Source organism: Ursus americanus, chromosome 5 (genome assembly GCF_024610735.1).
Source record: "Ursus americanus isolate L20-20 chromosome 5, mUrsAme1.1.p, whole genome shotgun sequence".
NCBI classification, from domain to species: domain Eukaryota; kingdom Metazoa; phylum Chordata; class Mammalia; order Carnivora; family Ursidae; genus Ursus; species Ursus americanus.
The window spans coordinates 25622502-25640304 of NC_142131.1; the positions used below are offsets into that span (position 1 = coordinate 25622502).

At 37.5% G+C, this 17803-nt stretch overlaps 1 protein-coding gene across 7 annotated transcripts in view; it reads right to left on the reverse strand.

Annotated features, from left to right (window-relative positions):
- Window positions 1–17803, reverse strand: part of ATG10 (autophagy related 10) — a 247759-nt gene that overhangs the window by 72447 nt on the left and 157509 nt on the right. For all 7 annotated transcript variants that reach the window (XM_087862016.1, XM_087862022.1, XM_087862019.1 and 4 more), the window contains exon 5: window positions 8268–8365. In XM_087862016.1, coding sequence (XP_087718142.1) covers window positions 8268–8365 — 98 coding nt within the window. The remainder of the gene's footprint in view (window positions 1–8267; window positions 8366–17803) is intronic.

Here is a 17803-nt window from a genome sequence, read left to right on the forward strand (position 1 = left end):
CTGCCCTTCTGCTCCCCCAGGCTTCTCTTCCTGCCTCTGGCTGCTGCTTTTCCACCTCCCCATCAATAACCTCTTTCGCAAAAACCAGAAACAAGAATATAAATATTCCTTAAATGTAAAGTTTTGGAACTAAGATGTTTATTAAAAATTAAAAATTGATGGTAGGTAATTATCAAAATGAAATGTGCTAAGATGAGTCATATTAAAATTAATTATAAATATTTTAAATGGTATTTTAGTCTTACACTTATAAGCTGCTCCTTTTTTAGAAATAGAAATTTCAAGGATCAGTGAAACGCTGGGAAATTCTTTAAAGAAAGCCCTTCTAACAATTCAAGGCACGTGCTGAGTCAAGAGTGCAACTGTGATGGTAGAAAGCTAAGCAACCCTCGGCCCAACCACCAGATATACAAATAGCAAAGTGCATGAACTAGCTTCTTGTTTTTATTACCAAGTGAAATAAATTTCAATTTAGAGAAGTAAAATTCAAATATACCAGTATAAGCTGATTGTTTATAAAAAATACATTCCTTGTTTATTTCTCTTGAACTCTCAGCAACATGGAATAAAACAAAACAGCTCAGAAATTAATAAGACAAGGATCTTACATAATAAATCAGCCCCCACTTCTACTTAGATTGATTTGAACACTTAATTAGTGGCTAGTGGCCAGAAAACTTTAGAAAGTAGTATCATACCAATGCCTAAAGAGCACTTAGGATAAAGGTAAAGCTTTCCAAAACCATTCCAGAGTGTAAAATCAAAGAGAATTTCAAGAGAACTTAATTATTTAGTTGAAGATAATGAGAACAAAGTGTCATGTACTTCTTAAACTACACAAAGTCTGAGGAACAGGCAAAACTTAAGAAAAATGTGCTTTTTTACCCCCCAAAAAAGAAAAGCATAATGGAGTGTCAACAGTGGATATTTCTGAATTGCAGCATCAGCATTCAATAAATATTAAAAGTCACAACGCTTGTGCAGACTGACAATCTAGAAATAATTATTAGAAATAATTACTAGAAATAATTATTAATAGAGCCAGAGAAAAATAGCACTGTCATCATTACCCTAAAACACCAAAGAAAATGAGATACAGTGATGAGAGCATATTTCACTCTTCTAAGACAGTAGAGTGTGGTAGAATCATCGAGTAATGTGGTAGAAACATTAGAAAGTTTCTACCAAAAGTCAGCAAGGTAGATTATGGCACCATAAACCTACCCACTAACTCGCCTTACTAATGTCCAGAATGAATATGTAGAAACCCAGATCCAACAAATTAGCAGCAGATTACAGAGCAAACAATCACATGATGCCTGTAGTCCCATTTAAGTAAAACGCCAGGATGAAAGCGTCTGCCGTGGTGCTGGCAGGGATCCTGAAGCAGCAGCAGCAATCCATAAAAGGCTTCTTAATTTTCTTGTCATTTAAGAATTAAGCCACTTTCAGTTCACACAGATCCTACCAGGTGCACTGAATTGATGTCATTATGAGCCATCAGGAAATACCCACCGAGACCTATACCAACACTGAGAAGTTTTGTTAAACAGCTGTGTGTTTTAATTGATTTGTGTTATTTAAAATAGGAACAGTTAAAAGTCAGTTATCGGATGTTGTGGAAAAGAGATGCCTAAAGACTCCAGGGAGACTGAGTTCAGAAGAAAGCCAATCACTGGAACTTCACTTGAGCACTTAAGATTATTACTAGAGGAAGCACAATTAAATCATCAGTTTATCAGCCATCATTATAAATCACCAGGCAACATATCAAGCTTCATTATTTAAGACTCCTTAACCAGTGACTTCCTGCATCACTGAGCGTCAAAAGCAATCTACTCACCAAAAGGAGTACCTAAGGAGTTTTGCTTTTTGTTGTGTTTGAGGGTTTTTTTCTGTTTTTGTTTTTGTTTTCTTTTTGTGTTTTTTTACACCTGAGAGATTTATGATGGAAATATAATGAAAACTCACTGAAATTAATTACCATATTTTTGCATGTTTTAGACATGATGAAGTCTTCAAAATGAAATTAATGGTATTTGGGATATGTAAAATATGTATTGCACAGATTCCTCTTAACTCCACTCCCTGCAAATATTTAATCCAGTTCTCTCATGGTACTTGGGTGGGATGACATGAGGAAATACAATGAGATTCTTTCCCACTTTATCCACCCAATCCCTTTCAGTTACTTGCACTTGGACAGCCCTCCCCAGACATGTGGAATCAGAAAACAAAGTACCTCAAAAGTCTTGGTTTCCAAATTTAAAGTGCACAGTTCTGGCATTAGAAAATACCTGCAGGAAGATGTGACACAGGGTGAGCTTTGTATGCAACCCTCTTTTTTCGTCTTCCCACCAACTCTGTGTAGATGCTGCCATTATCTTTAATGGAAAACTAAGACACACAGAGATTTTGAAATTTGCCCAAGTTCATACATCCAGTGAGTGGTGGTGCTCACTCTGTCTGGTTCCAGCACCTTGATAAAGGCTCTGAAAGAAAGCAAGCCTCCTTGGAAAACGGAGGGGTAGGTCTGGGCATGAACTGCACAATGTGAATGTGCAGCAACCTGTCAAACCAAAAAGCAAGAAGCCATCAGAGCTACTTGGGTTACATCAGAAAAACTCAGGAGCCAACTTAAAGAGACTTTAGAAAAAAAATTGTATTTAAATTTAATTTTGGTAATAATACACTATAGTGTCTAATTAGTTTCAGGGGTAGAATTCAGTGATTCATCAGTTGCATATAACACCCAGTGTGCATTATATCAAGTGCCCTCCTTCATGCCTATCACCCAGCCACCCCATCCCTCCACCCCCTTCCCCTCCAGCAACTCTCAGTTTCTTGGAGTTAAGAGTCTCATGGTTTGTCTCCCTCTCTGTTTTCATTTTATTTTATTTTTCCTTCCCTTCTCCTATGTTCATTTATTTTGTTTCTTAAATTCCACATATGAGTGAAATCATATGGTATTTGTCTTTGACTGACTTATTTCACTCAGCATAATACCCTCTAGCTCCATCCACATTGTTGCAACAATCAGGCAACAATAAAGATAATCACTATAATGAATTGAAATGCATACAACATTTATAACCACAAGTCCACGAAGATACATCAGAAAACCTTCTTGGTCACCTTAGGATACTAGAGAACCAGCTCTTTCTCTTAAAAGCTAGAACATTTATCCTGCATTTTCTATACAAAGCATACTTCAAGTAACTACGCTGGTGAGGGAAACTGCTGTTATAAAGCAGCCCGACTAATAAATAATGAATGATGGAATTAGAACATCATCATTTGCAACCCCTAATGAGTTAATGGATCTAGGCAATAATCATGAATGGCTGCTAAGATCACAAAAAAGAACGATAACCAAACATGTGCTTCTTGATAGAAGTATCCAGAATCACCTATGAAGTATTCTTGTCCCCAAAAACAAACCTGAATTCGACCAACCCTCCGGATCTAAATACCAGTTTATGGAAAGCTCAGGGAGGAACGTACCAAACAACACCACAGAGATACAATTAGGAAAAAAACAAACAAACAAAAAACAGACTGCAAATATTACAGGACAAACAACCTTGTGTCGTCAACAAAAATTTATGAGGAAAAAAAGAGAGAAAGGAATGAGAATCTTTGTTTTCAAAAGTCTTTTTTTTTTTTTTTTTAAGATTTTATTTATTTATTTGACAGAGACAGAGACAGCCAGCGAGAGAGGGAACACAAGCAGGGGGAGTGGGAGAGGAAGAAGCAGGCTCATAGCGGAGGGGCCTGATGTGGGGCTCGATCCCATAATGCTGGGATCACGCCCTGAGCCGAACGCAGACGCCTAACCGCTGTGCCACCCAGGCACCCCTGTTTTCAAAAGTCTTAAGAGATGTTAACCACTTTAATTTATAAACCTTATTTGAATCCTGATTCATAGAAACTGTAAAAATTTTTTTTAAAAAATGTAGAAATTTAAGCATCAATTCCTTATTTAATGATATTAAGAAATTATTATCAATTTATTGTGATAACAGAAATGTGGTTATGCTTATTAAGAGTCCTTACCTTTTTTCAATTAAACTTTTTATTTTGAGATAACTGTAAATTCCACAAGCAATTGTAAGAAATAATACAAAAACATTATTCATACCCTTCACCAGTTCCCCAGTGGTAACATCTTGCAAAACTATTGTACAATATTACAACCAAGATACTAACGTCGATACAGTCGGATACAGGACGTTTCCATTGCTACAAGTTTCCCTCTCATGTTGTCTTGTATAGCCACACTTTCTTCCTTCCCATCTATAACTCCTTCTCTAACACCCAAAAACCACAAACCCCCTCTCTAATTTCAAAAATGTTAGATTAAGTGGAATCATATACTATGCAACCTTTTGGGATTGGCTTTTAGTACTCAGAATAATTCTTTGGACACTCATCCAGGTTGTTCAGCATATCAATAGTTGGTTCCTTTGTATTACTGAATAGTATTCCCTAGTAAGGATGTACCACTTCATTTAATCTCCGTGGTCCGAAGGACATCTGAGTTGTTTCCATTTGGGCTATTATGGATAAAGCTGCTATAAACATTGGTATAAGGCCCTTGATTTTTAAAGATACACACTTAAATTCGTATGGGTGAGATATGATGTTTAGGATTTTTTTCTAAAAATTCCAGATTGGGTGAAATACTAAAAAAATAAGATTGACCATTAGTTTGTAAATGTATTATACTATTAGCTCTACTTTTGTATATGTTTATAATTTTCCATAATATAAAGTTTAAAAACAAGAAGACAGTAAAAAACAATTACTTATGTGTCCACTTCCACACCCACATACATAAACACACACATCTTCAAGTAAAATTGAAGGTATGCTTTCTTATCTTATGACTTTTAGTCTGTGCCAAGATCACAGGAGTTCTTTACCTAAAACATAGAGCCCACACCTGCAAGTAATCATTATTGTAACATTCACTGTGCCAATTTGGGCAGATCCAACCTAGGCATCTGTTAACTTTCTTTCAGAAGATCTTTATTAGGCTACAGGGTTGAGATAATAGGTAATTCATAATGTTGGACAAAAGCAGGTAAGTAATCACCATAATCAAATGTATGAGATTCATTAGCAGCTTGTCATGAAAAGAGAGGGTTCATGTCTGACATGAACAGGTCCTTATCATCAAGACAAATGCTGAGAGAACAGAAGTGTGATTACTAAAGATGAAGAGCAACAAACTATATGAGCACAATCAAGCCTGAAGATGAAGTGAAATGCATTTTATATTGTGCAAAGGCTGCTTTTGTTTTTAAGCCACTCTGAAGGACAGGATATTATTATGCTCAGTCTGCAAGCTAATGGTTCTTCAGTGTAATTTTGCAAAATGCTATCTACTGTTTGGTGCCACCAATAGTCTATCAGCTCATTCTCTCCTAGTGCCGTATCACAACCTCCCCTTCCCCCAACTGAGAACACTATTTTTTTCTCCACATTTGGTTTTACAAAAATAAAGACCCATTCTCTCAAAGATCTCAAGCAAAGAAGAGAATGTAAATACCAACCCATTAACTAATCTAGGATTAAGAGCCAAGACCGCCAAAGGAGACATTTATGATGACTTCCGAATACCAAGTAATGCAATGGTGACAAGTGAGTTTCCCTGGCTAGGTCTTTAATGCCTGCATATGCCTGTGACGAGCAGTTCTAAAGCTTAAACAAAGTTTGTTGTCAAAAGTGGGATAGATGTCCACAGATCAATCCCCATAAGACAAATCCCAAAGGAACACCAAAATGTTCCAGTTATGTTGTAATTTGGTTATATCAACCATCGCTTCCATTAAGTGAGCCCCCACATTTGGGTGTTAAAATAATAATGCTCATGGTGATTGGATTTGATCATTACTACTATACTATGAGAGGTAGGAAAAGATGGTCCACTAACAGGCTGTCTACATGACACTTAAGTGTCTACAAATTAAAAGATATTAGTCAATTCCTTTAAAAACAATCAATGTACAGATTGGTTCATTTGGCTGCTTTAGCAACTTAGGAGTTCTACCAATAGAAATCTATTGGCAACATCATATCAGGAAACTAAGAAAATAGAGTTGAGTTCAAAGTCTTGTTCATATGTCACAAGTCAGAACAGAGACACATACAATTAAAACCCAAAATGACATAGATCACCAGGAATTGTGCTATAGGCTTGCACTGAGATTAATAACACGACTGCTAGTGACAGAAAAAGGGAAAGGGTAAGAAATGAGTTCAAGAATATAATGTAAAATGTAAATGAAAGGAAGTAGCAGAAAAAAGGCACTAAAGTTAAACGCAGATGTTATTTTTTGGACGTCTTTGCCATCTATCTTTTGCCTCTAACCTTTGCCATCTTCCTTGACTCTTACAACCAAACATTTTCGGGGTCCCGTGGATTCTGACACTACACTATACATTCTTAGACAGCCTGTGGTCACTGGAAAGACACTGGAAGTTGAAACTCTCGGCACTCACCTTGATGCTTAAAGGTTAATCTAAAACACTTTGCATAAAATAAAATGTTCTTGCCAAAAATCTTTATGATGGATTTCCTTCTCTATCTCATTATTCTTCTTCAGAGCAACCACCCATGCAAGCACCCATGCCTGGTCTACAGAACCGGGATTTCAGAGGGGGCCATTTTTGTGAGCTGAAGCGGTTTCAAGAAAGGAACATGAGAGAACAAAAGGAAATATAAAGACAGAACAAAGGCAACAGGGAAGACAAGTCTGGAAAGAATTCCAAGAACAAACTGCACAGGATAAGCTTGAAAGGACAGGCTGGACCCAGGGAGGGCCCACCACTGGAGCCCAGGTGAGGCATTTAGACCACATGCCATCGGCCTTTGGACAGCTACTGCAGGTCTGTGCACAGGCAAAACACACCACCATGGTTAGGAGGATGTGACTAATGGCAGGGCAGGGAGGAAGGAGTAGAAGACCAGAGGTGAGAGGCCTTACTAACTGTTGCAGGTGAGGCTAGAGGACTTGATCTAAGCAGGCAATGGTGGGAAGGGAAACGAAAGGATTAACTTGAGGGGCTGTGGGAAATACGCATGTACTTACACCTAGTTTTGTCCTCAATTAAAACCTAGAAAATGGTCATTTGCAGTCGCTGCCAAAGAACTACTCACAAGATGCTAAGGATTCTTACGTTGATTGGGAGGTAAACTGTCATTATTATGATCAAACACATAAGAGGGCATAAAAATTCTAATGGCTGATAAGATCATTTTTAAAGGAAGCTTTGATTAAGCTTAACAGAGGCTGGGAAAAAATAAGATTTTTGATATAAGTAAAAATTATTTTTAAGGAGACCATGATTGGTTGCAAGGTGATGAGTATTTTTAAATTTCTAAAATAATTAACTGCTGATTTTAGCAAGGCAGTAATAATGACTTATATGATTGACAGATCTATTTTTCCCTACTTTTGCAAATCTACTTTTTATATCTACTTTTGCAGATGTATTTTCTCTACTTTTTTCAGATCGCTATTGCAAACCTATTATTAATCAAAAGGCTTTTTGTTTTTTTTTTTTTGCAAATGTACCTATGAGCAAAACTCTGAAGCATCGTAGGTGACACAAGCTAAATCACGTACTTCTTAGTGAATATGCCGACTTAGTTACTGTTCTCACTACTTAATACATTTTCATTGAGCACTCACTGTATGGTAAGTACTGTGCCAGTGCTGGGTGTACAATAAAGAGAGAAAAAGGGATGCCTGGGTGGCACCGTCAGTTAAACACCCAACTCTAGGTTTTGGCTCAGGTCATGATCTCAGGGTTGTGATATCCAGCTCAGTGCAGAGTCCGCTTGAGAGTCTCTCTTCCCCTCTCCTCCCACCAACTCATGTTCTCTCTCTTTCTCTCTAAAATAAATAAATAAATAAATCTTTAAAAACAGAGAGAGAGAGAGAAAACGAGGTTCTGCCCACATGGGAATGCACAGTACGATGACAAAGAAAGACATTAAAAAAAAAACTATCCAAATATATAATTTAAAATTGTGATAAGCACTATAAAGGAAAACTACAAGTTGCCTTGAGAGCTTGTAACAGGGAGGAGAAACCAACTCTGGGTCTGAGAAGGTGTTTTAAAGGAAACTGTCTTTGAACTGAAATCTGTAGGGATGTAGAGGAATGAAACAGGAATAAAGTAGAAGAGAGAGAACTAGAAGAAAAGATGAGCAGAGGGAAAGAATCACATATAATAAAACAAAAATACTCTTTAACCTGTTGGGTAATGGTGTCCCATGGCTCCTGCAGCAGCCGTGTCTTATAACACTCATGGATTCCTTCCCATATGTCCTTCAGAGCTAAAGGCTTTCCATCTGCAAAAGGGCATGGCAAAGACTGTCAGTCAGTAATCCATTTGACACAATGGTGTTTGGTGTTTATCTAAAACTGCCAGAAGAATGTTATGATTTTTTTTAAATCTTTGCTAGTACACATATTACTTATATATCAAAAGACTGCTATATGAATTACTATTTTCTTCCTGAGGGGAATTTAAACATTCAAGCTTCTCTCCTTTGTAACCATCTAGCAGTTAAATTATCTGCTCATTCATTGCCTGTAGGAATTCTGCAAAATAAAATCCAAATGTATTTTAGAGAGAACTGATAGATACAAGCATAGGCAAAGGACCAGGTAGATAGACTCTCATATTCACAAGGGTACACTATGAATACCTCTGAAACCTTAATACTTCCTCTAGTTCTTAAATCAAAGACTGTACATACACGTGCTTTCACTCTCTCATTGACTAACTATCTGCAATGTTCAAATCACTCTGTTGAGTACCATGAGGAATAGAGAAAAGGAAAGCACACAATTTTTCCTAGTAAGAAGCCTACCATTTACTAAGGAAACTATGACAAGTATATCAATAGTATACTAATACTAAAATACTAGGTGGAAAGTGGTTGCTGCCAAGAGGAAAACTGCAGTTCTAGGACAGTCCAGAGGAGGGAGACATTAACATCTGGTGTTCGTGGCAGGTGGAGAAAGGGAATTGTTAAGGGTGGAGGGACATGAGAAGAAATTGGCATGAAGAGGTTAGGAAAACGTCAGGTGAACAAAAATTCTCTTTTTCCTTCTTTAAACAATTCAACAATTCACCTATATTCATAACAGTCACAACAATTCACTTATATTCGTAACAATCCAATAATGTGTTTTAGGAAGAGCACGACGGAAAGTAGAGAAATAGGTATCTAAATTTGTAAAATAAAGTAGAAAGAAGAAATTACCTAAAGACTTTGAAACTGCGCACTGCTGGACAGAAGGTGGTCTTACTAGTAGAATTTAATGCTGCTTGGCTCATTCAGGGCTATCAAGTCCTCAGAACTTATGGGTGTGCTCCCTTCCTTAGGCAAGTGGACAATAGCATTTAAAGAAAGCTCCTCAGGGGCGCCTGGGTGGCTCAGTTGGTTGAGCGGCTGCCTTCGGCTCAGGTCATGATCCCAGAGTCCCGGGGTCGAGTCCCACACTGGGCTCCCTGCTCGTCGGGGAGCCTGCTTCTCCTTCTCCTGGATGCCCCCCCCCAACTCGTGATCACTCTCTTGCTATCTCTCTCAAATAAATAAATAAAATTGTAACAACAACAACAACAACACTACAACAATCTCACTCTTAAAGCTTAAAAAAAAGAGCTTAAAAAAAAGAAGGAAATAAAGCTCATCAGTATATCAAATAAATAGACCCAAAGAAGTATTTGGTCATCAAGTGCAATAAAACTTAAGGAAATAATCTACCCCAACCCCTCCCCTCCACCAAGCAAAAGGTATTGCACCCAGATTCATGGAATTTAAGTAGACATGTAGACTGCAGGAGAAGAGTATTAGACCTGGAGCCCCGGCTGAGTTTGAATTCTGGTGTCGGCACTTATTCTCAACTGCAAGTTATTTGGCTTTCAACTCTACCTGTAAATGAGTATAATCATCCTTTTCAAATCCTGTTCATGTGAACGGGCCTGCATCAGTGAACACACCCAGGACTGTGCCAGGCACACAGTCAGAGCTTAATACCTAGTAGCTATCTCCTCCCAGCCCCCACCGCACCACTCCAGTACTTCTCATACTGCAAAGCTAAAAGATTCACTTACAGACCACTATTTCTTAGAATTTTCTCAAGTTTCTACACCATGCACATTGTGTTTGATGATATAATATACTAATACCAGAGGCAGGGCATTTCTCATGTTTGACCTGAAAAGTGTGAACTTTTCCTCAACCTTTATTTTCAATAAATAGCAATAGAATATTTTGATACATTTTCAATAAGTATCTTCATCTTGGCATTTATCTGGCGGCAGGAGACCATTAACTTGTGATAAATAGTTTTATTCCATTGACATTTCCATGTCTGTAAAATGAACAAGATTTATTCATCCAATTAACATTTGAATGTCATGTTTAGGTACAAGTTAAAAACAAGCTGCCTTCAGTATCTGTGTTATATTGTTTTCTGAACACATTTACAGAGCAGGGCCAAACTTTGCCCTTAAGATAAGCACTACATACCTTCAAAATACACACACGCACCCGCGCGTGTGGGTACTGATGTTAGAAGAGCGGAATACGATCTTAAGTACTTCAATGTCAAATGGTAAACCAAATAATCAAATTACAAAAAGATGACATGCTTTTAAAATAATTTTCTGATGTTGAAGTTGTAAGACATCAAGTTGTAGGATAATAAAATGTTAGAGCTGGTATAACTAAGGCGACCAAGGGCTTGGGAAACATATATCAGCCAAAATTAGGCAGCCAGTTCATGACTGCACTGGAGCTGAAGTTCAAGTCTCTGTGCCCTTCCCGCCATTCCCTGCAGCCTCTGAGGGCGGAGACTGCACCTATCCTTTCGCCACTGCAGCCCTGCAGGGTAGTTCCAAGCCCCATTCACACATTGCAAATGCTTTATATTTACCGAGTAAATGATAAATGAAAGGACGCCCTCCTTAACTTTATTTTCTCTAAGACAGAAAAAGGCTTTGCAGACTTAGAGAAGAATTCTGGGTTTAATATCTGGCCATCAATAATGATTTTATTTTTTTTATTTTTTTTTTTTAAAGATTTTATTTATTTATTCGACAGAGATAGAGACAGCCAGCGAGAGAGGGAACACAAGCAGGGGGAGTGGGAGAGGAAGAAGCAGGCTCATAGCGGAGGAGCCTGATGTGGGGCTCGATCCCGTAACGCCGGGATCACGCCCTGAGCCGAAGGCAGACGCTTAACCACTGTGCCACCCAGGCGCCCCCATCAATAATGATTTTAATCTTACTCCTTAAAATATTTCAGCCTACAATCTAAGGATAGAGTAAGTGGTTCGGGTATTACCACTGACAAAACCCTGTATACTCTGCTGGAACCATTCATGCAAAATGCAATAATCAGCAGCTAGCAACAATGTGGAAAGACCCAGAACAAATGTAACAGAATATTTTCATCAGATTTGATGCTAGAATTGAGGGTGTGTGACATATATTTTCAGATAACCTCAAATTTACAGGAAAATAGTTAACATCTTACAATACAGGAATTAAAAAAATGATCTGGTCAACTTAAAACAACAGATAATTATAGAGTTAAAATTAATAAGTTCAAAACATAAAAAGATGCATCATGCTCCTACATGCATGTTTGTGAGAGTGCTATCCACTTGCTAGAAAGAGTGTTTTCTAAGTGAATAGATGTGGCTGCATTCCGCAATGCATTTACAGACTGTCTAAAAATGCATGTATTAAAGATGATCAAACAAGCACTTGTGCAAGCTACTTTGATGAGAGTGCCGATATCTCCAGCTTCTGCTGACCATCTACACCGCAGACCATCTGGGTAATACACCTTTTTTTCTCACAGACAGATATGACAATAATGACTGTGATGTGGGTTCTTTTCTCCAAGCCTTTATCATCTTGTCCAGTTACAGTTCATGCTTCACGATCAAAGACATACAAAAGTTAGTTTTGTGATCTTTTATGCTAAAACAAAAAATTTGTACCTAATCAGCAATATCTCCAAAACCATGCCATACACTATTGACACACAAAATATATTCAAAACATTACTGTGATTCTAAGTATTTCAAAACCAAATGGAATCTTCAGAAATTCCACTGAAACTATTAAATGGAGATCATCAAATATATTTCAAAAATCACATCATAAAAGTGGAGCTTAAATATTGCAGAAATTTGAAGACAACTTTGTGATTTTGAATCTATTTATGAAAACCAAAGACTCAAAACTTTAACTTAAAATTAAATTGTGGGCATAAACAAATACTTGGTTAAGCTCATGAAACACATTATTATGTGCCTTCATGTTCAGTTGAAGGTATCTTCAATCAGAAACTTAAAGCCCTGTTAAAAGGGTCTATTTTTTTCCGTCTGGCCTCAGTCAGAGGTGACATAAGCATACTCAATCAACAACTCCCTAGTTTTAGACCCAAGATATTCGATAGCACCAATTTTAACATGCTTAGAAATCTCATTAATCACACTGAGGCTGAGAAACTCAGTAAAATCCCCTGCATACTTGAAAAATTGAAGCAGAAGCTGGAATAATTTCAGCAGCAACCCACAAGGTAAGCATGGTAAATTAAGGCCATTTATTTAACAAGTGTTTACTGAATGCCTACTGTGTGCCTCTATCTCCTGGAATGATAATACACATTTGAGCTAAAGGAATAGTCTGTCAGCAACCTAGAATGTCAATGATAAAAGAAGAAGAGATATTGGATGAAAAATAGAATAATTAAAAAGTACAATCTTTAGCAACTGCCAGTAGCATTTAATTTAACAATTTTCATATAAAATCTCTCAATTGAATAATAACCTACATGTCAAGTAATCTATATATTACTCAAAATGTGCAGCTCTCTAAATTAAATTTCTCAGGGCTATTAGTTTTCATGAATCAAATAACAGCATGAGAGATTTCACTGGTACCACCTAACTCCAGTGCAAGCATGCTGAAGTCACCTTTATCCTAGTGTGCGTGGTTTCACTAAAATTTCCTAAGTCCTAAAATGAAGATTACAGAGAATATATCTTATTTACAGCAAGTTTAAGAATAATGTTCTGAATGTGGTCACTAGAAATAAAAAGGAAAGGGTGGGGGGCGCCTGGGTGGCACAGCGGTTAAGCGTCTGCTTTCAGCTCAGGGCGTGATCCCAGCATTCTGGGATCGAGTCCCACATCAGGCTCCTCCACTATGAGCCTGCTTCTTCCTCTCCCACTCCCCCTGCTTGTGTTCCCTCTCTCGCTGGCTGTCTCTCTGTGTCAAATAAATAAATAAAATCTTAAAAAAAAAAAAAAAAGGGAAAGGGTGGATTATTCACAATGAAATATGTCATTATTCAATATATTGTCTTCAAGAGAACTTTGACAGATATAAAAATCCATGTCATACTCCACAGTAAGGCAGAGATGATGCCCCACCAAAGGGGAAAATTCATTTTGCTTCAGTGAGAAAATTACTTTGTGATATGAAATGAGTGTTAATTGTTCGTGTACAATCATATCAGTTACTATGCTGCCTAATTCTGTAATTTTTATTTATCTCTACATTTTTAGCACTTTATATCTTTATCAATCTCAGGAAATCTGAATGAAAATTCCAAAAATACAGATTATGGCTACTTCTCTTCATTTACATATGACATTGGTTAACTTGTATGTTTCCTGAATTTTGGTTACTGTATCATGCAGTAAAGAAAAAATGGGCTAAAGAGTTTGAATCTCAACCCCATAGTTTTCTATGTACCTTCAAATACATCATTTAACCCATCAAGCACTCAGTTTTTATGTACGTGCACAAGGATAATAACAGCTCCTATCTTACACTGTTATTGTGAGGATCAAAATATGTAACACAGCTAGGATTACTGAAGGGCACTATATGCCAAGCCCCATTTCATGTATTAGCTCACAAACCTCAAAACCCTATGAAGTAGGTACTACTACTACTACTACTATTATTCTTATCTCAACTTTTTTTTTCAGACAAAAGAAAGGAAAACAAAAAGTTCAATAATTGCCCCAAGGACATGCATTTAGTTAGTAGCACAACTGGGAATCAGAACCAAGGCTTTCTGGCTCCAGACCCTGCACTTTCACCGCTACACTCAACGTCTCTGTACCCAGGAGCTCTCTGCAAACCATTTAAAACAACGCACAAGTATTAGTAGTGCTGTTGCCGTCATCACTAGCAGTCTCCACCAACTCTGCCTAACCTAGGAGTATCTAGAACTTTGTCTTTCCTGGGTTTCTTACCAGGCTGGCCTGCCCTTTCGCTCATCACTGCATGGACAAATCCCAAGTCCAGCCACGTCTCTCTTGATCACTCCAGCTCAAGATAATCTCTGTTCTCTGAGCCCTGGTAGCAGTTTTGTTCGCCAGCTTTATTGAGATAAAATGGACATATAACTTGTGCAAATTTAAGGTTTACAACATGATTTGATAAATGTGTCTTATTAGGAAATGTTTACCACAAAATGTTAGTTATCACACCCAGCACCTCACATAGTTACCATTGTGTGTGTGTGTGTGTGTGTGTGTGTGTGGTTAGAACACTTAAAATCTACTCTCTTAGTAACTTTTAAGTGTCTGATACAGTATTGTTAATTATAGATTCCCAAAATTTACTCATCTTATAAATGAAAACTGTATTCTTTGACCAACGTTTCCTCATTTCCCCTATTGCCCAGCCCTTGGCAACCACCAATCTACTCTGCCTGGAGGCAGTTTTTGCCTCTGTTATGGCTCTTAATATATTCTACTTGTTACAGTGAATTTCCCTCACTAGACAGTATGCTCCTTGAGAGCATCAACCATCTCTGATTTCCTTTGTTTGTTTCTGTATTCCACAGATATCTTCATGTTTTATGCACAAATATTTTCCAATGGTTGGATAGATGAACATTCAACATTATTTCTAGAGCAAATAGCATGATTGTTTTTTTTAAAGATTTTATTTATTTGACAGAGAGAGAGAGACAGTCAGCGAGTGAGGGAACACAAGCAGGGGGAGTGGGAGAGGAAGAAGCAGGCTCCCAGAGGAGGAGCCTGATGTGGGGCTCGATCCCAGGACTCTGGGATCACACCCTGAGCCGAAGGCAGATGCTTAACGACTGAGCCACCCAGGTGCCCCAAATAGCACAATTATTACTAAGAATAAAGACTGAACAATCATGATAAAAAAAATAATGATTTATATTTTTAAAAAAACCATACTTACATAAACCTATAGTATCGAGTAGATGAAGACATAGCGGATGTTTGATTTTTCAGTATCCAAACATACTTTCAATTTGGGAGCGAAATTCCAAAATAAGTAGAAGGAGGAGCCCCATTTTCACCACTAAAGCCAAAGGGAGGCAGACATTCCATAATCTTGTCATTCTAATGCATTCAGTTGGCTCTAAGTTCTACCTTTCCAATAAGTCCTTTTCTACTTATCATGGTCAGGTCCAATTATTAGGGGCACCTAATACATGGACCTAAAGAGCTCTGCTTTGATACTTTAAAGAAGCAGAAAAGCAGTGATCTAGTTTCAAGTTGAGCAGTGATATTTTCAGCAGATTTGGAAAATAGGTTAATGAGTTTCTGTATTGTGCACACAGTAGGCACTCATGTATGTTTATTGGATGTTTCTATTTTTTAGAAGATTTTATTTATTTGAGAGAGAGCATGAGAGAAAGAGAGAGAGAGAGGACAAGTGGTGGGGAGGGGCAGAGTGAGACAGAGTAGCAGACTCCCCCTGAGCAGGGAGCCCAAAGCAAAGCGGGGCTCCATCCCAGGACCCTGGGATTATGACCTGAGTCAAAGGCGATGCTTAACCAACCAACTCACCCAGGCACCCCATGGATATTTCGAATAGGAACCATTTTGCTAAGAGTAAGCAAAGAAATGTTTCTTCCTTATGGAGCACAACACAAACATTCATCTACCCAGGAAAGCTAAGATATAGTGTCTCGCAGGTAGGAAAATAAATTTACCTTTTCATGTCCTCTTCCTGGCCTTGAATCCACTTAAAATCTGTTGCTTTTTTAATATATGGTGTTTTGCACTAACAGAGGTTGGAATAAACCTTTCAGCTAATTAGTTCTCCCTATTGTTTTGTTTCACATTTCTCTAGCATTTTTTCTTTAAAACATTTTTAAACCAGGGTTTGATTTTTCAATGGGATTCTATTCCCATCCTATGTTTTAAACAAGCATCTAACTCCCCATACTATTTCAAACATTTACATGGTTCAACAAATAATTCTTGTTAAATTTCCTCTATTGTTTGGATTTTTCAATTTGAATATCTTTGTATTAGTTAAATAATTTTTCATTATTTTTTCTTAATAACATTCACTGTTGGCTCTTAAATTTGAATTCAAACCCCAGAATCTCCTTTTAATGCACCAAATTCATGTTCCATTCCATTCTCATATCTTTATAACTTTGTATAAGTATACATGGCACATATGAACTTTCTTAAAGATTCTCTATAATCAAATAAGACTCTAAATTAAATTATCTGTCAAATCATTTTCTATGTTCTGCTCATTGTAATAATTAACTAGAATCATTTTTGCCTCAATCTTTAAGGACCTCTCTAACCCACCTTTTCTTTCCTGTTCAACAAGCTGCCTTAACTCTCACTGTGCTGGCAACCCCTTCCAATCCATTATCTCTTTCCTAATTTGACCTCAACATATCTTTCCAAACATCTCTTCCTCAGTTCATCTTAAGGAAACCTTTACACCAAACTGGCCTCTCGCTGTTCCCCACATATGCCATGCTCTCTCCAGCCCTACAGCTTGGCACTCACCCTCCTTCTCCTCTCCATTGCTTTCATCCAGCCTCTTCAGAAAAGCCAACCTGTTACCTTCCCTTGCAAGTTGTTGGACAGAGCTGTGGATTTTTTACTTTTATTCTCCAACTTCCTCCAACACCATCCTTCTGTTTTCCTGCTATTCTCTTCTATGCACTCCCAAAACTTCCTCTTGTTCCAGACCATGTTGAACAAGTCTCTTCTTCCTCCTCCTTGATGACTTATACACCTAAGTCCAAACTTTCCATTATTCTTCCTTTATGCTGGCCTTTATCATGCTTTGCCTTTGAGAGATAATTATTTTTTGGCTATTTCTTTCTCCCTGTTCCTCCATGAGCATCCTCTAGGCATATAACAAGTGAACAAATCTTCCACATGAAATATCTGGGTTACATTTTTAATTCTATACTCTTACTCCCCGGGCCAATAATAGAATGGATCTCCAGAAAGAACAGATATTCAGTTGCTGAATGGAAGAAATGCTTCCTTCCCTATTCAAAAGCAGCCCTTCTGACTAATTAAAGAAATATGTCAAAACAGTTCCCAAGAAGAACCCATATGTCAGCCAAAGAATTAAATATTTTGAAAATGAGAAGAACCACTTGGTCTATTTTTCAATAGAGATTGAGAACAAAGGAAAAGAAGAAAGACAAGGCAGGAATAAATCAGAATTCAAGCTGAAATAAATATAGAAATCTCTAGTTGTAATGAAAGGGAAAACTATGTAAGCTTAGGTCTCTGGTGAAGACCTAAGACATTATGTATATAGCTGAGGTTTTTTTACTACATTTCTAACACTTGCCACCAGCTTTTGACCAAAACCAAGCCCTCAAAAAGGAAAAATGGGACATAAAAAGTGCTAGAATGATGGGCAATAGACAAAGCCTTTTGCATGATACAAATACTTCTTTAAAACAGTGAACTTCAAAAAAAAAGTTGGG